Below are 23,564 nucleotides of genomic sequence, written 5' to 3' on the forward strand. Positions count from 1 at the left end.
GAATTTTCCCCTTTAACTGGAAGTTCCAATACGTATTTACTTTTATTGTCACTGGCATATAAATATGCCATAGGTTGCAAGATTGGTAAAGTAAAATTAACTTGATCTCAATTTTTTACTTAGAAAAGAATGAATAAAATGCAAAGCCGAATTTATTTTCTAATACAAAATCTTAATTTCACTTATTATCCTTATTCCCACCCAGACTAGGCCCTGCGCAATTAGTTTCGCATAAGGCCCTGCAATCGCTAGGACCGGCCCTGCGCTTGGTGGTAGATAGAGATTGAGAACTAGGTTACTACATTAGGGAAATAAGTTTGGTGGTAGATAGAGATTGAGAAATAGGTTACTATATTAGGGTGTGACCTAATGAGGATTCATGAACCAATATGAATTCACATTACCTAGTAGCGGGTATAGCTAAAAATATTCAATTAGAATTATAGCTAGACTTAGGTACTTTAGATCAACAGATCAGTGTTAAGTGTGCTGGCACGTTCGTCCAGAGGTGTACTGGTCCCTTCTTGTACTGCCTAGGTTATTAAGTATAACCTCCAGGTATACAATTCAACTAATGTATGCAACAAAAGACTTTACAAAGTCGCAGGTAAACATATTTACATGGTTTATTTACATGAATAAAATAAAGGTGTAAATACATGGCCATTAACTCACAGGCCGACACAACAAAAAGTAAACAAAAGATACTCAAAAATAATATGGCACACAGCCCTAGTCATATGTTACATTATCGTCACATTCTGGTTATCAAAAATAAGTTTATTAAGTTTGGTGGTAGATAGAGATTGAGAACTAGGTTACTACATCAAGGTATAAAGTTTGGTGGTAGATAGAGATTGAGAACTAGGTTACTACATTAGGGAAATAAGTTTGGTGGTAGATAGAGATTGAGAACTAGGTTACTACATCAGGGTATTAAGTTTGGTGGTAGATAGAGATTGAGAACTAGGTTACTACATTTGGGAAATAAGTTTGGTGGTAGATAGAGATTGAGAACTAGGTTACTACATCAGGGTATTAAGCTTGGTGGTAAATAGAGATTGAGAACTAGGTTATTACATCAAGGTATTAAGTTTGGTGGTAGATAGAGATTGAGAACTAGGTTACTACATTAGGAAAATAAGTTTGGTGGTAGATAGAGATTGAGAACTAGGTTACTACATTAGGAAAATAAGTTTGGTGGTAGATAGAGATTGAGAACTAGGTTACTACAATTTGGAAAATAAGTTTGGTGGTAGATAGAGATTGAGAACTAGGTTACTACATTTGGGAAATAAGTATGGTGGTAGATAGAGATTGAGAACTAGGTAACTACATCAGGGTATTAAGCTTGGTGGTAAATAGAGATTGAGAGAACTAGGTTACTACATTAGGGTAATAAGTTTGGTGGTAGATAGAGATTGAGAACTAGGTTACTACATCAGGGTATTAAGCGTGGTGGTAAATAGAGATTGAGAACTAGGTTACTACATCAAGGTATTAAGTTTGGTGGTAGATAGAGATTGAGAACTAGGTTACTACATCAGGGTATTAAGTTTGGTGGTAGATAGAGATTGAGAACTAGGTTACTACAACAAGGTAATAAGTTTGGTGTTAGATAGAGATTGAGAACTAGGTAACTACATCAGGGTATTAAGTTTGGTGGTAGATAGAGATTGAGAACTAGGTTACTACATCAGGGTATTGGTGGTAGATAGAGATTGGAACTAGGTTACTACATCAAGGTATTAAGTTTGGTGGTAGATAGAGATTGAGAACTAGGTTACTACATTTGGGAAATAAGTTTGGTGGTAGATAGAGATTGAGAACTAGGTTACTACAACAAGGTAATAAGTTTGGTGTTAGATAGAGATTGAGAACTAGGTAACTACATCAGGGTATTAAGTTTGCTGGTAGATAGAGATTGAGAACTAGGTTACAACATCAGGGTATTGGTGGTAGATAGAGATTGGAACTAGATTACTACATCAAGGTATTAAGTTTGGTGGTAGATAGAGATTGAGAAATAGGTTACTACATCAGGGTATTGGTGGTAGATAAAGATTGGAACTAAGTTACTACATCATGGTATTAAGTTTGGTGGTAGATAGAGATTGAGAACTAGGTTACTACATTAGGGTAATAAGTTTGGTGGTAGATAGAGATTTGGGTGTTGGGGAAAGTATAATAACCAAATGATATTCTGGCCACATTGGTTACAGAAAAACACAATGTCACATGAAATTTGCTGTCATCTTACCTCAGCATCTTTTTGCTCCAATAATTTCTCCGTGTCAGACAGAGCCTCAAAATTGGCTGCAGAATCTCTTTTAAGTTTTCTGAAATAAAAAAAACAAAACCTAAAAGGTTAAACTAAAAGAAATAAATTAAAACCACTTTTATTTGAGTGTACTAAAAAAGGAAAAAATAAAACGCATACAATAAGTAAAAGTTGAAACAGTTAATTGTAATTCCATATGGTCCAAACTCTTTCCTTCACTATTTTATTTTGGTTGACATTTTGAGTGCCCTCAATAAAAAGCGTTTCTTTTTAATATCTTGAAATGCATTTTTAAAATAAGAAATCAAACAAGTCTGGACTGATGACAGACAAGGGAAATTCTATAAAAGTCTGTAAAAAATAAAGGTGTCCTAATAGAGTCTCAGTCTTGGTATTATATTACACTCAGTTTTTTTTTGTAAAATACAGCAATCACTTCTCCATATTCTTATTGCATGCAACACATTCATAGATTGGCTGTTTGATTCAGCTAGTATTGCAAGCTAGGATGAAGACATTATGACTTTTGAAATGTAAGCTTCGATCAATCCCGCTTGCAAAACTTTAAGAATGATCAGAGTACTTTTATATTTTTTTAATACAGAATTTCTATGTACTTCTAAAATACTACAAATTCTTTTTAAAAAAAATAATGAAAATAATTTTTAACAATGTGGAAATATTATTCAGAAGCATTTTACTTTCAAAACAGTCAAGAAATGAGAAACAATAATTGTACTTGTTTTTCTATGGGGGCAAACAAATTAAAACTAAGATTACATAAATGGTACATTATAGGAAAGGGAAATAATTACTTTTTACAAATTGAATATGAACACACCACTAAAAATGGCTTGAGCCAATATTAGAATATTCGTCCTATGTTTGGGATCCCCTCAAACGAACATTCATATTTGTTTAACACAATTATTAAATCCCTCAATTTTGAGAATAACTTAGTTGTTTATTTTCTGCATGTGTCCAGCAAGTCAGAAGATTATGTTCATTGTGTGCCTATATAGTATTTCCCCCGGGTCATATGAAACATGTATGTGCTAGTTGTTCTGTTATCTTATAAGTTACAGACATTACTTCAAAAGAGAAGATGATTACATGCTATGCGTGTCCCTGTGTCAATCCTATTGAAATAAAGCCAAGAAATCAGTAATTCTAGTAGTATTATTTTATTACAGAGACACTTCAGGACAGAAGAATAAAAAAAAATAAAGTAGTGAACCATAATTTTAAAAAAAAAACTAATAAAATACCCAGAAAGACACAGAGATAAAGACAGATTTCTTATTCAATATGCTAAGACATATTCCTACAACTACTCCTACATAGTGCCTTTAGATCAGTGATTCCCAAAGTGGTCCATATAGACCCCCAGGGGTCTACGAAGACCTCCAAGGGGTCTACGAAAGTAAAAAAATAAATTGGGGGTCTATGAGATGTCCACGGGGGTCTACGGTAATAGATTTCATTAAAGCAGGTCGTAACTTAATTTTCACATTCCATTAATGTAATTATTTCATACACTAATATATGATTTGTACCCGAGTTAATCCTTTCAATATTTATCCTGCTATTGAAACGAAACATTCTTGTATTCAATTTCAATACTTATTTAAATAGCTTAATTTTGTCTACATGTAACTAATATTTAAAAAAAGAAAAGAAATGTAGACTGTACAGCGTTAATTATTTAAAATTGGGATTCATTCCTTCCTTGTCAAACACACAGTTGCCTAAGTGACTTTTATGACGATATGAAACCAGTTACGCTGGAGGATCATCTGAGACAATGCCACCCTGACAAAAATTAAGATTTGAACAACTTCGAACACTCAAAGTTCAGAATTGACCCACAAAATCTCTGTTCGACATCATGTAGAGAAGATTTTGGTTTGTGAGCGTCTTTCAAGATTTCTTTATTTATAGCAAAATACGGAAAACAGCAAAGGTCAAACATTCTTAATACCTTTTTACAAAAACCTACATCTGTTACTATTAAAAGAATTTCTTTAAGCGACAATACAGTTTAAGGTCGCTTCGGTGGCATGAGTTATAAAATTAAAACCTTCTTATGTAAATCTTTGCAAAAGATATAAATACAGTTTGGTCAGACAAGGTGTAGTGCTGTGTGCTACAAACTGTCTAATGGTCACCATCGTATCTCATCTCATCTATGCCTGTGGTCCTTTCTGGGCATAGGCCACCAACCAGCTTTCTCCAGGCATCTCGGTTCTGGGCGAGACTCTCCAACTGTCTCCATGTCTTGCCCATCTGCTTGGCATCTGCTTCCAAATCGCGGTGCCATGGTAAAGCTCAAGCAGCCTTCCATTAGCTGAAGAACACCTGGGGATCTAGGGAAAAAAGCACCACCACCAATATTAGGCTATGTAACACCGTTGTTAAGCCAATACTACTTTATGGAGAAAAGACCTAGAGAACCACCATCACCACCATGAAAAAAATCCAGGTATTCATCAATAGCTGCCTGAGGAAGATTCTTATAATCCGCTGGCCAGACAAGATCTCGAATGAGGAACAGTGGCAAAGAACAAAGCAGCAGCCCATTGAAGTAGATATCCTTCAGAGACGCTGGAGATGGATAGGTCACACCCTTTGCCAGCCTGCATCCAGCATAACAAGGCAAGCCCTAGCCTGGAAACCACAAGCAAAGAAGAAGAGGGGACGGCCCAGGGATACATGGCGGTAATGGTGCCGTCTCCTTATATTTCCTTAAGGTTGACCAACGAGACCTGGTTTAGGCTCCAGTTACTCGCCTTTGCCCCTCTCCTGTTAATAAAAACAGTTCCGCAGATTTAATATTTGAGCCACACGTGAAAGATCAAGAAATACACGAGAAACTGCTCTTTGTGAAACCTTTTACAATGATACTTAAGACATATTCATTAATTAATTAATTAATATTTAATGTTAGAAAGACTAATTCATAGAAAAACAGATTTACTATCTCACTCTTCAACGCACTACAGTTAGAAATTTGTTTTAAAATAATGTTGATGAATTTGCAAAAATTTGCAAATTGAGTAGGGGGTCTACCGAAAACCAGAAAACATGGCAGGGGGTCTACGAGACAAAAAAGTTTGGGAACCACTGCTTTAGATCATGGATTGGATTGCTTGAATCTGCCAGGAAAACCAACAACTTAGTAGAGTTTAAGTCTCTGATTAACAAGCATGGACACAAGTGTATTTCTCTTTTGAAGTACGACTGATTTATGTGAGTTTGAGTTTAGAATTTAGGCACATCGGCACAATTTAGGCCATGTCGTGCCCGTAATCCTTTAAGGATCACTCTCCCTTTACATAACAAGGGCTAAATTCTATACAGTTAAATCATTAAAAACAAGGTCTATTGACAGTTAAAATAGTAAAGGTAGTAAAAATTTAATAATTTGGTAAAAATCTTATGTTAATATTATTTGTTCACAGTTCAAAAATCAGATCTTCGTAGACAACCCCACCTCCCGGACAAAGCCCAGTACCTTCCCAGGGTCGACATTGTCGAATAGTGTTTTCAAGGTGTGTGTTCTAAAAAATTTCTCCCTGACATCCTGGTATCTGGGGCAATCAATGAGGATATGTTCCAGATTTATGTAATATAATAACAAATTTGAACATGATATTTTCCAAAAGAAGGTAAAATATTCCAAGTGATTTTGCGTTTGAAATTTACAAGCCCTGCTTGCTACTAGTTACATAGATGTTACTGGCAACACTATTACAGACTCCTTGGCCCACCAGAGAGGGCTAACATCACCTACCGAGCAACATGTGAAATCCCATCATGCTCTGGTAACAATCCAAACAATAGAGACATAAAAATGGTTTGAGTGCTGGGACAAGTCCCAGAAAAGGTCATAAGGTGCCCTGACCGGCCTCAACATAGTGTACAGTGAAGAAAAGTTAAGGCCAATGTTCTGTTGGTTCATATTTCTCAAAGTTCAGGCCAAACTTTGACTCACATGCTCCAGATGCAGGTAGGAAGAGAAATACGTCTCATATTTTTTGCCATTTTCCCAGACTTGCTGAGCTCCTTCTTGACAGGTCTGGGAAATTACAAGCTTTTAACCTGTATGGTGACATATGTGCATAATGCACAACAGCAGGTTTTCTGTAAAAGAGGATTTGAGCCTCTCAAGTCCTAACATGATTCGAGAATGATGATAGTGATGCTTGTCGCTAAATTGAGAAAATCTTGTGAATCCCTGATAACCCACTTACCCTCTCTCCTTCTGAGCAGTTCCAAGCTGTGTCCGGATGTGAAGAGCCCTGTAGTTCTCATAGTGAACATCAGAAGTGACGTCTTTTAAATCCTGCATGTGTGTGCTGCAGATACAGAATAAAATAATGTCTTTTTATTGAGTCTAATATTTGATATTGGTGGAATTGATTATATTGGTCATAGGAGATCAAGTATTCTAGCTTACTGGAGTAAACTCATTAAAAAAAGTTCAGCAAAATTTTAGTTCTCTGGTGATAGTTATGATAGTTGACTGGGACTATTCTCCAGTTTCAAATCAGTTTGATTATGGTAATTCAATAGTTTTTAGTGATTTTGGTTAACTCGCTAGAGCTAAAAATTTGATAATTCCAATCTTTACTGTTCCACTGGAAATTAGTTTTACCAGTGTCCCAATAATACACAAACAATATATTGATGCGTTCAATAAACAAATCTGTGAAAAATAATGCATATACCTTGTTTCCATAATCAAATTTCACCATTTCAAACCAGTCTAAACAAAAGTTAATTTCTATTTAATAATTGAATTGCCAAGGGAACAAAAGTTTTTGTAATTAGTGACTTGTATCAGCATTGAGCTGTTCAGAAGACAATAACTGAGCTCAAATGCCCATTGCCTCCTTATGAAAGGGGAAAGGAAATAAAGTTGTCTTCAACCCTGGCTATATATGTAAGTGCATGTGTTTATATCCTGCAGTACAGTGACAAGAAAGATATGTTCAACTATTGGGAACTGCTAAGAAAATGTTATATAAAGATAAGATAAGATAATTTTATTGATCCAATCAAATGGAAATTCAGTTTGACTACAATTGACAACCTCCGCGTAACTACTTTACAAAAACAATATGGATGAAAAATTTGAACAACATTCACTCACGAAACACATACACATTCACAACCAGCGCTTTATGAATTGGACTTCTATGTACTTCTCGATGACGACATGTGATCTTGTAACACTCTGACCGATAGTGGGATAAAGGAGTTTTTAAATCTTTCTGTTTTAGTCCTAATGGAAAGGAGATGACCACTTTGTAAAAAATGACTAGCTGTAATGTGAGACTTCATTGAATGAACCAATGGAACCCTAGACTACATGCTTCATTGTGATGTTACCAAACAACTCATAAATGTTCTGACCTTTAAATAAAATAAATAAAAAAGGGGACAAAGTATTCTGATATCAAGATACTTGAATTCAGTAGTAGAATATGATTTCATTTCTACAACTTCTGAAATCTGTTTTGTGTCATTGTAAAGCTGTGTGGAGAGGGGGGAACTGCTGTGTGGGGCCACATTGTTCTGACCACAACTAATGCCCAGGCATTCATCTCATTTCCATGAGATGATCCATAGTTGCTTCATGACTGAATGAGGCCATATATGTTTATGTCATTGAAAATAAGTTTTTTTGAGTAAATTATTCTTTGCAAGTGAATCAGCCAGGAAAAACCAATGAATTAGTAGAATTTTAGTCTCTAATTAACATGAACAACTACATTAACATATGGATATGCATAGATTATAATTATCTTCTTTTTTAAAGGAAAGTCTGTAATTTAATAGAAGAGATAAGAGAAAAAATACCTTATCAACATTTGTCTCAATCTGATGAAGTCACAATGGTTGGGATTATCAACTGGAAAATGAAAATAAGAAAGAATCTAGTCAACTGATTGTCCATTTTGGTTTCACTATTGCTTGCTAACACAAAATCCTAATTTTTAAATTCACCATTTCAATGGCACGCAGATTTGACAGCTTCAAATGAAACAAAACTTTGTTAACCAAACAAAAATTCAGTTACTGGTTTAGAAATGAAAGAAAAATTACAAATAAAAACCAACCCCTACCCTGACGTCATGTGTTATATCTATTGGTGCCCCATGAAATTAATAATTGGTGATGGCTTTACATCATATGACTGCAGACTTCATGGGTGTTTTCTTTATATGAAATCACAGGATGTTCAGGCAGCCATCCTTAAAAGTATTTTGTAGCCAATAGGAAGTCATAAGTAAGCAGAAGAGGCGTGTCTCATACTTTACTTGACCCCAGACCTGCTGGTGGAGGTGTCACAAACCATGTCTGTTTTTTTTTATATATATATATAAGTATTGCTAAATTTTGGGATCTTTACTTCCCCCCAGTTATTGAGCCGTTGACAATGGGTATCATGAGGGGGGGGGGGGGTGAAATCCTGGGCTATTGGTTTCATAGGAATACTAAGGAAATAAATTTTAATTCAGATAAGTAAATTAGGAGTTAGAGCGAGTGCGGAGGTTTGAGGCTGGTGGTAGTAGTTTACTGTGTGCGACTAGTTTTTGTTTGGATTGACCTGAAGATGACCTTGTTTCTTATGAACATGCGTTTTGAGCATTAAAGTGATACAACTTTATTATTTTTATGCATGAGTTGATTCCTTCCCTTACGAGAGAGTGTAGAGTGTGCAGTGTGAGTTTTGTATCTCATAGATGTTACTTCCTTTCCACAAGAGATTGAACTGGGGCTAGGAGTGGCTTGCTAGAGACCCACCCCTAGACTGCACAACCACAGTAGGCAAAACCTATATAGATGTGGCTTGTTGCAGGGGGGGGGGCCTGTGACAGTACATGAAGCCAAGTTATCATCTTTGAGTCATTCCACTCTCTTGTTAAAACCATCCTTTTTTCCCTGGTAATCCTGTCTAGATTTTGCCATGAAAGAGTATCTCAGTCAAAATCATGTCTTATAGTCTCAACCTTCATCATTATATTTTATGGAGAGTCTGTCCTTGTGCTTATAGAAAGTTTTGGACTTTGAGTAGGAAAAATTGAACTGTTAGTATTATCTTCCAAGCATTATTGATAGTAATACTTTATATGGCCTTTGTGTTGGTATTTCCAATCCCAGTAAAGCAACCACCAAGGATTTCAATTTTAATTTTACCGGAAAGCCAATATTATTTCTCAGCATATCTACATTTCTTCAAACCATCAGATAAGCCACCATATTACGTTTTCATTTTTCGTTAGCCCTAGTCCACAGAAACAGATGACCTTTACATCATCTGACCTATTGACCACAAGCTTTTTTTAAAATGATTCAATAAATCCCATCAAAACTTGGACATTCTAACTGTGCTGTATCAATGTCATTTGCAATTAAACTGTAAAAATAGATTTTTAACTTTTACTTGTTTACTTTCTTGGCTCATATAATGCTCTCTCATTACTCATAACTTAAGTTCAGACAGTCTTGTAGACATTATAATAGACTATTGGACAGATAGGGCATGAGAGATGCTGAGCTTTGACACAGGTGAGATTACAAGTTACAATTTGTGCTAACCTTCCACAATCCCCCAGGGATACGCTCGTCCTCTAATCTTTTTACCACCAGCTTCCACAACAGTGTTACAGCCCACCACAGCAAATGGAATGGAAGCCTGAAATAAGATGTGAGAACACATTTCAAGTACGCAATTAAGGAGATAGCTATTTGCTACAAGCAACAATGCTTCAATTCATAACACTAATAATTAGTCTCCTTTACATTTCCTGGTGATTTCTTAAATGTTTGAAAAGTTTTCTAAAGGGCGAGAAACTTTTTTGTGAACAAAGTCAGAGTTACTCCTATGACACAAAGATAGAGGCACATTTCTTATTCCATATGCTAGAACAAATTCGTACAAGTGCTCCTTCTTCCCTAGTGTCATTAGAGAATTGGAATGTTTTGCCTTAATCAGCCAGGAAAACCAATGATTTAGCAGAGTTTAAGTCTTTGATTAAAATGCATGACTATTAGATTGATACAAGAAATGCGTAGGACACAATTATCTTCTTTTTTGAAGTAACGTCAATAATATATAAGATAAGAAGATAAGACAGTCTAAGAGTCTAAAAAACAAACAAACTGGACTTTACTTTTAACTCTCTGTCTTGTTGTTTGAAATCTTCATCTTCATCGCTGTCACAGTCTGGGAACTCATAAATCTGGATATGATTCTCTTCAATTTCTTCAAGTATCTAAGGAAAGAAAATAATTCAATTTTAGCCTCAAGTTATGAGCTCTTAAGAATTTTAATTCAGATAACTTGGCACACAACAATACTACAGTTTCAACTCTTATCAGTTTATCATTGGTTAATATGCATGACTAAATGCATGACGCGTAGGACGTAATCATCTTCTTTTTTGAAGTAACGTCTGTATTATATAAGATAAGATAAGATATCTAAGTCACCAACACACTATACCAAGACAAGAAAGTTCAACTAATACAATGTGCATCCCAAAGTACTGGCATGGTCAACTCAGCCAGACAATCCATGGTTTCAGGATGACAATTAATATCCAAATAAAAAGCATTTCCATTAGCAATAATTTTTAATCAAAACCATTGCCAGACAAAAATAACAATTTAGAGAGTTCATTTCCAATCATCTTCTTTTTGAAGTAACGTGTCTGTCTTTTATAAGATAAGATATGATTTCAATAGTAACAATGGCATCAGTCTTGCTTCCAACAAAAGTAGCAGCATTAACAATCAGACTTGTATTATAAGATCTGTTTTATTTATAAGATACAAAAACAGTCCTTCAAAGTTTATATAAAACAGCTCAGCAGACTTTGAAACAAAATGAAAAGAAAAAGGTGACACACTGGCCAAATATTAGAAAATGAATCATCATCATCATCAATCTTTTGAGTTCCTCATGGAACATAGGGACTCTACAAAAACACGCCACTCTCCACGGTCTCTTGCTGGGTTTTTGATGGTTTCCCAGCTCTTCCCGGTCTTCTCTGCGTCTTGTTCCCTGGTGGTTCCACTCTAAGGCCTGCCTAGCTCTGTTGCTGGTATCTTTTCTAAGGGTGTGACCAATCCATCTCCACTTCCTCTCTAAGATCTGGACTTCTATATTTTTCTGTCCACTCATCTCCCACAGTTTGGTGTTTTCTACTTTGTCAATGAATAGTCAATAAAAAATTGGTCTCTATTCAGAAGAATTGAAATATAAATATAACAGAGTAGAATATATATAGTTCGTCCATCGTGGTTCGATGATGACCACTTTTGTCATCCAGGGGGCTGAGGGCTTTGCACTGGGGTTTGTGCCTCCTCATGTGGCTGATGAGCCCGCAATGTTTGGCTGCACACCGGTCAGGTTATTCCAGCTGGAGCTAGTGTCATTGGCCTTTCTTTTCTTCTCTGGCACTTTTTTTCTGCTAGCACTGTTCTCATTTCCTCAGCAATAAAGCAAAATGGATAAGTTCTCACCACAATTTCAAGAAAATTATGCCTGTTACAAGCTAACATGACATGATCAACAAACAATTGAACACAACAGAATGAAACAACACATGTTCCAAAAGATGTAAATTGAGAACAGTTAACTCAGTCCTTATGGAATTACTCCAGAGAATTCTAGCCATGTCCTCCAAAGCTACATGCTCTACAAAGATGCTGGAGAACAAGACACTGACCCCAATACTATACAGATAGCTGCCTGATCTGGAAACCAATGCACAGTTTATCTCAGACATTGGACCAAACCCTCCAAAATGAATATGAAAATTCAAAAGAAGAAAATCTAAATAAAAACACTGATTTCCCAAAAGAAAAAGTTGTAGCGTTTATATATTTTTCTTATTTTTTCTTTATTGAACGGAAGAAAGTGAAGTAGGTGGAGAGAGATGGCGACAACTGGGAAGTCTAAGGTAACCAAATGTCCCAACTAAGGTGTGACAACCCTGCTTTAGACTGCCTGGTCGTGCGGCTTGCGCGCTGGACTGTGGTTCGGATTTATCGACGGTTCAAACCCTGCCCGCTCCCATCCCTCCGTCGTCCTGTGGGAGGTTTGGACTAGGAAGTAAACTATCTTCAACTCTGAAGGAACATCCAAAACATGTAAAACATTTAACAAAACATTTTACAAACATAAATAATTTTCTTTTTATCTTTAGCAGAAGTTATGATCAAAAGATCTTACAAGACATCCAGCTAATAGTAAATATGGTCAAAAGATTATTTTGAGAGGTGACAATATATATGGCCAAGGGATGTTATGAGATGTAATATCAGTGTATTTATTATAGTCAATAGATGTTGGAAAGTGATAGTCATAATCAAAGATGTTATCACGTGATACAAAGTGAAATACAGAGCTTTGTATACATGTAAAATATCAGGCAAGTTGCACATACTGCATGTAAGGTATACATTTTTGTGGAGCTTATTAAACATTGACTGGCAGCCTATTGATTGCAACAGAGATTTGAAATATGAATGAATAGGTTTGAATGGAGGCGTAGTCCTGGCATTCTTTACTGTAAGAAGGAAGGGGAAGAAAAGGTTCACTGAAACAGTAGGGCATGTTTGAAATGTAAGTCTTTGTCTGGTAATTAAGAAACACAAGATAGATGGTTCACTGAAACAGTAGGGCATGTTTTAAATGTGTACATCTTTGTCTGGTAATTAAAAAACACAATCAAGGTAATGAAATGATACAAATGAATTGTAATGCCTACTTAAAATTTCAACAAAAGGGTTTGGTACTCAAGACACTGCGTCAAGTCGTCGGGTGGGCGACTTCTGTCAATCAAGACATGAACAGAGCAGTACAAAAACTCGTTAGTTCCTTATTTGGTCAGACTATATCAATGCCACGTTGATCAGGAAACACGAATCAGACCAAGATACCTGTGTGTAGTCGCTGAATGAACTCTTTATGTTGTGTCTGTTCTATTTATGTGTATGTTTCTGTTAAGTTGTCTTTATATGAGAAAAGAGTCCTTGTAATCACAACAAATTTCCATAAGGATCAATAAAGCAGTCTTAGTCTTAGTCTGATAACGATCCATAGGATCAAGAGTACATTTTATCAGGAAAACTAATTGTTAGATAAATTGAAAATAAACAAGAACATGATATTTTTTTAAAAAGTTCTATTCTCACAATAAATGACAGACATGTACAGTTGTATCCAATTATCTACATTCTGAGTTGAACAAGGTACTCACTCTATTTTTCATTCTTCTCAATTCCTCCTTGGTTAGAATATCCGCTTTGGCTAACAAGGGAACAATGTTGACTTTGTGATGAAGTTTTTTCATTGTTTCAATGTCAATTTGACGCAAGCTAAAGTAGACAAAGTACAAATACATCCATTCATCAATGAAGCAATTACACGCATACATTTGATTACAACTAAATAGGGCTGACCACCTTAAATATCCAAAGTAGGTATAGATGTAAAAGTGTACCCATGTCCATATGGTGATATAAAGTAGAGACAGCAATGGACCCGGTTGTCGACAATATTCCTACGGTTCAGGCCACATTCATCCTCGTAGTACTGTTCAAACTGTTTGTCCACGTACTCTATCAAAGATTTTTGACTGAAACATTTTTAAAATTAAAAAATACTTTTAAAATACAGCTTTATAACACACGTACACAATATTAAACACTAGAATGAAAAACTGTGTCGTGCATCTTTCATGGTATTAGCATATACCAGTGCACTATGATCCAATCTTTTCTGTAGATATGTGGGGCACAGGGTAGCTAGGAGAAGGTTTCTGTGCTGCCTTTAGGTGCTCATAGAAGAGAGCACCTGGTTGCATGCGGCCTCAGAACGAGACAGGTGGATGTCACTCACAAACGCCGCGGGATACACATTTGAGACCAAAAGAAAATCCGCTGCCGAGGACAGACGCAGACGGCGAAAAGAAAATTTTAATCGACCGCCAGCGTACAATGGTTATGCTTGCCCTGGATGTGGCAAAATATGTAGGTCACAGCTGAGGCTGCACAGCCATGGGAAATACTGCATTCCTCGTTAATCTTCGGACTCGAAGACAAGCCTTATTATTATTATTATTTTCAATAAATAAAATAAACAAAACTCAGCTTGAGTTAGGATTTTACTTTAGCCCCTTAGATGGGTAACCAATCGGTTTACACCAGTCAGCCAGACATAACAAGTCAACATAATACCATCAGTTAAACAGAACTAATGTTATTCCAGTAGAAATATGACTCAGAGTTGGAAAAGTATCCACTTCTAAATCACTTTCTAGTGCCTGACAGTTTCTTGGTTATAGTGAAAGTTTCTTCTGGCCTGGGTTTGTATTTTTAAAGAAAGCTAATAAAAAAAAAATGTATATTCAAAAGGTTGTTAAAGTCTTAAATAAAGTTGTTTTTTTTTTAAAAATATTACTGTCTAAAAATAAATCTGCCCTAACCTGTTCCCAGCATTCACAGCATCATTAAACCCAGGTGTGTCTACAATAGTCAGTTTCAGACGCACACCTTTCTCTTCTATCTCCAATTGTTTCTTCTCTATGTTTACTGTCCTCTCCACAAGATCTGCAGTAAGAAATAAAATGTTGGCTATATAGGTAACAGTCTTCACAGTGAGCTCTTCTATGGTAAATGTTTAGAAAGCAGCATTGTAAGAGATGAATGCTACAAAAGTAATTAAATGTAGGCTATAAAGGTAACAGTCTTCACAGTGAGCTCTTCTATGGTAAATGTTTAGAAAACAGATTGTAAGAGATGAATGCTTAAACAAAGAAAGCAGATGTCTTAGCAACAGGAGCTTAAAACACAGAATACTAAGAGCTGATAGAGCTTTAATATATTTCAGTTCAATAAAGATTTAATTAGATCTCAATATTTACAAATCTTAGTAAAGTGCAATGCTAATGAGTCAATTAAAATGAACAGTGAAACAAATATACAAAGATTCGCTTGTAATGTCTGAAAGGTGATGATTGCGTTTTATAGAGCTACATCTAATAAAACATGTATGCAGACAGTTGATCAAAGACTTCACTGTGGACAATTTCAAAGAAATACTTTATCTAGATTATACTGACATCATGGACATGTGGGAGATACAGGTTATTGAGATGTATGGACATGTTGTAGATACAAGTTATTAAGATGTATGGACATGTGGGAGATACAAGTTATTAAGATGTATGGACATGTTTGAGATACAAGTTATTGAGATGTATAGACATGTTGGAGATACAAGTTATTGAGATGTATAGACATGTTGGAGATACAAGTTATTGAGATGTATAGACATGTTTGAGATACAAGTTATTGAGATGTATAGACATGTTGGAGATACAAGTTATTGAGATGTATAGACATGTTTGAGATACAAGTTATTGAGATGTATGGACATGTTGGAGATACAAGTTATTGAGATGTATAGACATGTTGTAGATACAAGTTATTGAGATGTATAGACATGTTGGAGATACAAGTTATTGAGATGTATAGACATGTTTGAGATACAAGTTATTGAGATGTATGGACATGTTGGAGATACAAGTTATTGAGATGTATAGACATGTTGTAGATACAAGTTATTGAGATGTATAGACATGTTGGAGATACAAGTTATTGAGATGTATGGACATGTTGGAGATACAAGTTATTGAGATGTATAGACATGTTGGAGATACAAGTTATTGAGATGTATAGACATGTTAGAGATACAAGTTATTGAGATGTATGGACATGTGGGAGATACAAGTTATTGAGATGTATGGACATGTGGGAGATACAAGTTATTGAGATGTATAGACATGTTGGAGATACAAGTTATTGAGATGTATAGACATGTTTGAGATACAAGTATTGAGATGTATAGACATGTTGGAGATACAAGTTATTGAGATGTATAGAAATATTGGAGATTATACAAGTTATTGAGATGTATGGACATGTGGGAGATACAAGTTATTGAGATGTATGGACATGTTGTAGATACAAGTTATTGAGATGTATAGACATGTTGTAGATACAAGTTATTGAGATGTATAGACATGTTGGAAATACAAGTTATTGAGATGTATAGACATGTTGGAGATACAAGTTATTGAGATGTATAGACATGTTGGAGATACAAGTTATTGAGATGTATGGACATGTTGTAGATACAAGTTATTGAGATGTATGGACATGTGGGAGATACAAGTTATTGAGATGTATGGACATGTTGGAGATACAAGTTATTAAGATGTATAGACATGTTGGAGATACAAGTTATTGGGATGTATGGACATGTTGGAGATACAAGTTATTGAGATGTATAGACATGTTTGAGATACAAGTTATTGGGATGTATGGACATGTTGGAGATACAAGTTATTGAGATGTATAGACATGTTTGAGATACAAGTTATTGAGATGTATAGACATGTTGGAGATACAAGTTATTGGGATGTATGGACATGTTGGAGATACAAGTTATTGAGATGTAAAGACATGTTTGAGATACAAGTTATTGAGATGTATAGACATGTTGGAGATACAAGTTATTGAGATGTATAGAAATATTGGAGATTATACAAGTTATTGAGATGTATGGACATGTGGGAGATACAAGTTATTGAGATGTATGGACATGTTGTAGATACAAGTTATTGAGATGTATAGACATGTTGTAGATACAAGTTATTGAGATGTATAGACATGTTGGAAATACAAGTTATTGAGATGTATAGACATGTTGGAGATACAAGTTATTGAGATGTATAGACATGTTGGAGATACAAGTTATTGAGATGTATGGACATGTTGTAGATACAAGTTATTGAGATGTATGGACATGTGGGAGATACAAGTTATTGAGATGTATGGACATGTTGGAGATACAAGTTATTAAGATGTATAGACATGTTGGAGATACAAGTTATTGGGATGTATGGACATGTTGGAGATACAAGTTATTGAGATGTATAGACATGTTTGAGATACAAGTTATTGGGATGTATGGACATGTTGGAGATACAAGTTATTGAGATGTATAGACATGTTTGAGATACAAGTTATTGAGATGTATAGACATGTTGGAGATACAAGTTATTGGGATGTATGGACATGTTGGAGATACAAGTTATTGAGATGTAAAGACATGTTTGAGATACAAGTTATTGAGATGTATAGACATGTTGGAGATACAAGTTATTGAGATGTATAGACATGTTTGAGATACAAGTTATTGAGATGTATGGACATGTTGTAGATACAAGTTATTGAGATGTATGGACATGTTGTAGATACAAGTTATTAAGATGTATAGACATGTTGTAGATACAAGTTATTGAGATGTATAGACATGTTGTAGATACAAGTTATTGAGATGTATAGAAATATTGGAGATTATACAAGTTATTGAGATGTATGGACATGTTGGAGATACAAGTTATTAAGATGTATAGACATGTTAGAGATACAAGTTATTGAGATGTATGAACATGTTGGAGATACAAGTTATTAAGATGTATAGACATGTTAGAGATACAAGTTATTGAGATGTATGGACATGTGGGAGATACAAGTTATTGAGATGTATAGACATGTTTGAGATACAAGTTATTGAGATGTATAGAAATATTGGAGATTATACAAGTTATTGAGATGTATGGACATGTTGTAGATACAAGTTATTGAGATGTATAGACATGTTGGAGATACAAGTTATTAAGATGTATAGACATGTTGTAGATACAAGTTATTGAGATGTATAGACATGTTGTAGATACAAGTTATTGAGATGTATAGAAATATTGGAGATTATACAAGTTATTGAGATGTATGGACATGTTGGAGATACAAGTTATTGAGATGTATGGACATGTTAGAGATACAAGTTATTGAGATGTATAGACATGTTGGAGATACAAGTTATTGAGATGTATAGACATGTTGGAGATACAAGTTATTGAGATGTATGGACATGTTGGAGATACAAGTTATTGAGATGTATGGACATGTTGGAGATACAAGTTATTAAGATGTATAGACATGTTGTAGATACAAGTTATTGAGATGTATAGACATGTTGTAGATACAAGTTATTGAGATGTATAGACATGTTGGAGATACAAGTTATTGAGATGTATGGACATGTTGGAGATACAAGTTATTGAGATGTATAGACATGTTGGAGATACAAGTTATTGAGATGTATAGACATGTTGGAGATACAAGTTATTGAGATGTATAGACATGTTGGAGATACAAGTTATTGAGATGTATGGACATGTTGGAGATACAAGTTATTAAGATGTATAGACATGTTGTAGATACAAGTTATTGAGATGTATAGACATGTTGTAGATACAAGTTATTGAGATGTATAGAAATATTGGAGATTATACAAGTTATTGATATGTATGGACATGTTGGAGATACAAGTTATTGAGATGTATAGACATGTTGGAGATACAAGTTATTGAGATGTATAGACATGTTGTAGATACAAGTTATTGAGATGTATAGAAATATTGGAGATTATACAAGTTATTGAGATGTATGGACATGTTGGAAATACAAGTTATTGAGATGTATAGACATGTTGGAGATACAAGTTATTGAGATGTATAGACATGTTTGAGATACAAGTTATTGAGATGTATAGACATGTTTGAGATACAAGTTATTGAGATGTATAGAAATATTGGAGATTATACAAGTTATTGAGATGTATGGACATGTTGGAGATACAAGTTATTAAGATGTATAGACATGTTAGAGATACAAGTTATTGAGATGTATGAACATGTTGGAGATACAAGTTATTAAGATGTATAGACATGTTGTAGATACAAGTTATTGAGATGTATAGACATGTTGTAGATACAAGTTATTGAGATGTATAGAAATATTGGAGATTATACAAGTTATTGAGATGTATGGACATGTTGGAGATACAAGTTATTAAGATGTATAGACATGTTAGAGATACAAGTTATTGAGATGTATGAACATGTTGGAGATACAAGTTATTAAGATGTATAGACATGTTAGAGATACAAGTTATTGAGATGTATGGACATGTGGGAGATACAAGTTATTGAGATGTATAGACATGTTTGAGATACAAGTTATTGAGATGTATAGAAATATTGGAGATTATACAAGTTATTGAGATGTATGGACATGTTGTAGATACAAGTTATTGAGATGTATAGACATGTTGGAGATACAAGTTATTAAGATGTATAGACATGTTGTAGATACAAGTTATTGAGATGTATAGACATGTTGTAGATACAAGTTATTGAGATGTATAGAAATATTGGAGATTATACAAGTTATTGAGATGTATGGACATGTTGGAGATACAAGTTATTGAGATGTATGGACATGTTAGAGATACAAGTTATTGAGATGTATAGACATGTTGGAGATACAAGTTATTGAGATGTATAGACATGTTGGAGATACAAGTTATTGAGATGTATGGACATGTTGGAGATACAAGTTATTGAGATGTATGGACATGTTGGAGATACAAGTTATTAAGATGTATAGACATGTTGTAGATACAAGTTATTGAGATGTATAGACATGTTGTAGATACAAGTTATTGAGATGTATAGACATGTTGGAGATACAAGTTATTGAGATGTATGGACATGTTGGAGATACAAGTTATTGAGATGTATAGACATGTTGGAGATACAAGTTATTGAGATGTATAGACATGTTGGAGATACAAGTTATTGAGATGTATAGACATGTTGGAGATACAAGTTATTGAGATGTATGGACATGTTGGAGATACAAGTTATTAAGATGTATAGACATGTTGTAGATACAAGTTATTGAGATGTATAGACATGTTGTAGATACAAGTTATTGAGATGTATAGAAATATTGGAGATTATACAAGTTATTGATATGTATGGACATGTTGGAGATACAAGTTATTGAGATGTATAGACATGTTGGAGATACAAGTTATTGAGATGTATAGACATGTTGTAGATACAAGTTATTGAGATGTATAGAAATATTGGAGATTATACAAGTTATTGAGATGTATGGACATGTTGGAAATACAAGTTATTGAGATGTATAGACATGTTGGAGATACAAGTTATTGAGATGTATAGACATGTTTGAGATACAAGTTATTGAGATGTATAGACATGTTTGAGATACAAGTTATTGAGATGTATAGACATGTTGGAGATACAAGTTATTGAGATGTATAGACATGTTGGAGATACAAGTTATTGAGATGTATAGACATGTTGGAGATACAAGTTATTGAGATGTATAGACATGTTGGAGATACAAGTTATTAAGATACATGGACATGTTTGAGATACAAGTTATTGAGATGTATAGACATGTTGGAGATACAAGTTATTGAGATGTATAGACATGTTTGAGATACAAGTTATTGAGATGTATAGACATGTTGGAGATACAAGTTATTGAGATGTATGGACATGTTTGAGATACAAGTTATTGAGATGTATAGACATGTTGGAGATACAAGTTATTGAGATGTATGGACATGTTGGAGATACAAGTTATTGAGATGTATGGACATGTTGGAGATACAAGTTATTGAGATGTATGGACATGTTGGAGATACAAGTTATTGAGATGTATAGACATGTTGTAGATACAAGTTATTGAGATGTATAGACATGTTGTAGATACAAGTTATTGAGATGTATAGACATGTTGGAGATACAAGTTATTGAGATGTATAGACATGTTGGAGATACAAGTTATTGAGATGTATGGACATGTTGGAGATATATCTTATCTTATATAATACAGACGTTACTTCAAAAAAAGAAGATGATTATGTCCTACGCATCATACATTTAGTCATGCATATTAACCAATGACTTAAATTCAGCCAAGTCACTGGTTTTCCTGGCTAGCTCAGGCAACCCATTCCATGCTCTAATAGCACTAGGGAAGAAGGAATATTTGTACAAATTTTTCCTAGCATATGGGATGAGGAATGTGCCTTTATCTTTGTGTCTTTCAGAGTATTTTATTAAATTTTGTTTTTGTATTTGAAGATTATGGTTCAGTGTTTTATGTATGATTGCTACTTTACTTTTGAGCCTTCTGTCCTGAAGGCTTTGTAAATTTAGTGATTTTACTAAAGGTGTTACTGTAGTCAAATGTGAATATTCGTTTGTTATGAATCTCACTGCTCTATTTTGTGTCTGTTCTAGTTTCTTAATGTTTTCTTGAGTTGAGGGGTCCCAAACGGATAATGCATATTCTATTATTGGCCTAACCAAGGTAAATAACATTTTAGTTTTATGTTTTTATTTGATTTATAGAAATTTCTTTTAATAAATTCTTATGCTTTGTTTGATTTTTTTGTAGTTTCATCAATATGTGGATTCCATGACAGTTTTTCATTTATTATAACACCTAGGTATTTTGCGTTTTTAGTCTGTGTTACTGGTTTGCCATGAATAAGATAAGTGGAATTAATTTGTTTTAGTTTTTTTGTTACTCTTAACAACTGACATTTTCTGGGTGGAAAGACATGCTCCAATTTGATTCCCATTTCTGTAATTCATCTAATTCTCTTTGTAAAATATCTGTGTCTTGTGTTGTTTTTATTGTTCTATATATTATGCAATCGTCTGCAAATAATCTGACTTTTGTTCCTGAAGTAATGCAATTTGGTAAATCATTTATGTAAATTAAAAATAGTAGTGGACCCAAGACTGTTCCTTGAGGTACACCTGAGTTTACTGTTATCGGTGTTGATTTAGAGCCATTTATTATTACAGTTTGTTCTCTCCCTATCAGAAAATCTTTAATCCACTGATGCAGTGGACCATTAATGCCGAAATATTTTAATTTTTTAAGCAAACTATGGTGGTGAACCTTGTCAAAAGCCTTAGAAAAATCTAGTAAGATAGCATCTATTTGTTCACTATTATCTAAACCTTTTGAAAAATCATCAATTAGTCCTATTAGTTGTGTTTCACATGATCTATATTTCCTAAAGCCATGTTGGTATGGTGTGAGGACATTATGTTTGTCTAAGTGGTTTATGATGTTGCTACATATACTGTACTATATACTGTTTACAAGACCTTGTGAGTTTGAATATAATACCAAGTCAAATGACTGATTAATCCAAATAAATAAAAACGAAACTATTAAATTAAATGAATAGTGAAGCAACTGAAAATTGAGTTATAACAAGAATGTTTTCAGGCCTAATTATAATCCTTTAATGGATCCAAAAGGCTTATAAGTGACTTGATTTATCATGGAGCCACAATAGTATTTAAGATTCTGAGACCTTATTAAAACAAATTCTGAGACCTAATTAAAAGAACTAATTCAAACCACTGACCACTCTATGGCAATACAAAAAACTCACCATTGACAGATGGCAGCTCTCTGCCTTTGTATAGATCAGACAGAAATAAACTGTTAATGAGTGTGGATTTGCCAAGACCTGATTCACCTGGGGACACATCGAAATAACTACATTTTAGTTAACACATTTATTAACATAAATTAGATCAATCCTTGGGTCATAATATTTGCATTGATATTTATTTTAATGAATTCATTTAAATACATTCACTTGCAGATATTTAACACTGTTGATTTCAGTAGCCTGTTGTAACTATAGTGGTAGATCAAAAACTATACAAAAAATATTTATAATCCTGATTATACTGTAGAATATATGGAAAAAAATATATTTTCAGTCAATGGGAATGCCAACAACAAAAAGTCTTGGTTATATTTTAGTGGCTACAAGATATCTTAAAATCGAACAGCATTGCACACTAGAAATTATGAGATGGAAAACTCTTTTGACCAACCGACCCATTGGATGTAAAAAAGCAAGGCTTCTATAAATCTTATAGACTCTCAAGTAATTGACAATGGTTCGTGTTAAAAAAATATTTTGTCGTACATATTATTATAATAATTCAGTTACTTTGTACTTTGGGGCTAATTTTGGTTTTCCTGGCTTAATCAGACAAACCAATCTCTGGAATGTTTTTGGGCAATAATCTTTTGATTGTAGTCTTTCAAGCTTATTCGCTTTAGAAAAAGAAACTCTAATTATTGCAACTGTTTTTTTAAATGTGCTGTCTATGTCTAAGCAAGACACTCTTTGCAAATGATTATTAACAATTAGGTCTTGTATTGTACTTACAGTGAATTAGTTGATTTTTTTCTCTAATATTTGTGT

At 34.2% G+C, this 23,564-nt stretch overlaps 1 protein-coding gene across 7 annotated transcripts in view; it reads right to left on the reverse strand.

Annotated features, from left to right (window-relative positions):
• Positions 1-23,564, reverse strand: part of LOC106080177 (septin-4-like) — a 66,626-nt gene that overhangs the window by 4,805 nt on the left and 38,257 nt on the right. For all 7 annotated transcript variants that reach the window (XM_056006075.1, XM_056006076.1, XM_056006073.1 and 4 more), the window contains 9 exons: positions 22,734-22,820; positions 14,788-14,911; positions 13,804-13,938; positions 13,561-13,678; positions 10,465-10,566; positions 9,890-9,986; positions 8,147-8,198; positions 6,535-6,639; positions 2,261-2,339 (listed from right to left, as the gene is read on the reverse strand). In XM_056006075.1, coding sequence (XP_055862050.1) covers positions 2,261-2,339; positions 6,535-6,639; positions 8,147-8,198; positions 9,890-9,986; positions 10,465-10,566; positions 13,561-13,678; positions 13,804-13,938; positions 14,788-14,911; positions 22,734-22,820 — 899 coding nt within the window. The remainder of the gene's footprint in view (positions 1-2,260; positions 2,340-6,534; positions 6,640-8,146; positions 8,199-9,889; positions 9,987-10,464; positions 10,567-13,560; positions 13,679-13,803; positions 13,939-14,787; positions 14,912-22,733; positions 22,821-23,564) is intronic.

Source organism: Biomphalaria glabrata, chromosome 12 (assembly GCF_947242115.1).
Source record: "Biomphalaria glabrata chromosome 12, xgBioGlab47.1, whole genome shotgun sequence".
Lineage (NCBI taxonomy): Eukaryota > Metazoa > Mollusca > Gastropoda > Planorbidae > Biomphalaria > Biomphalaria glabrata.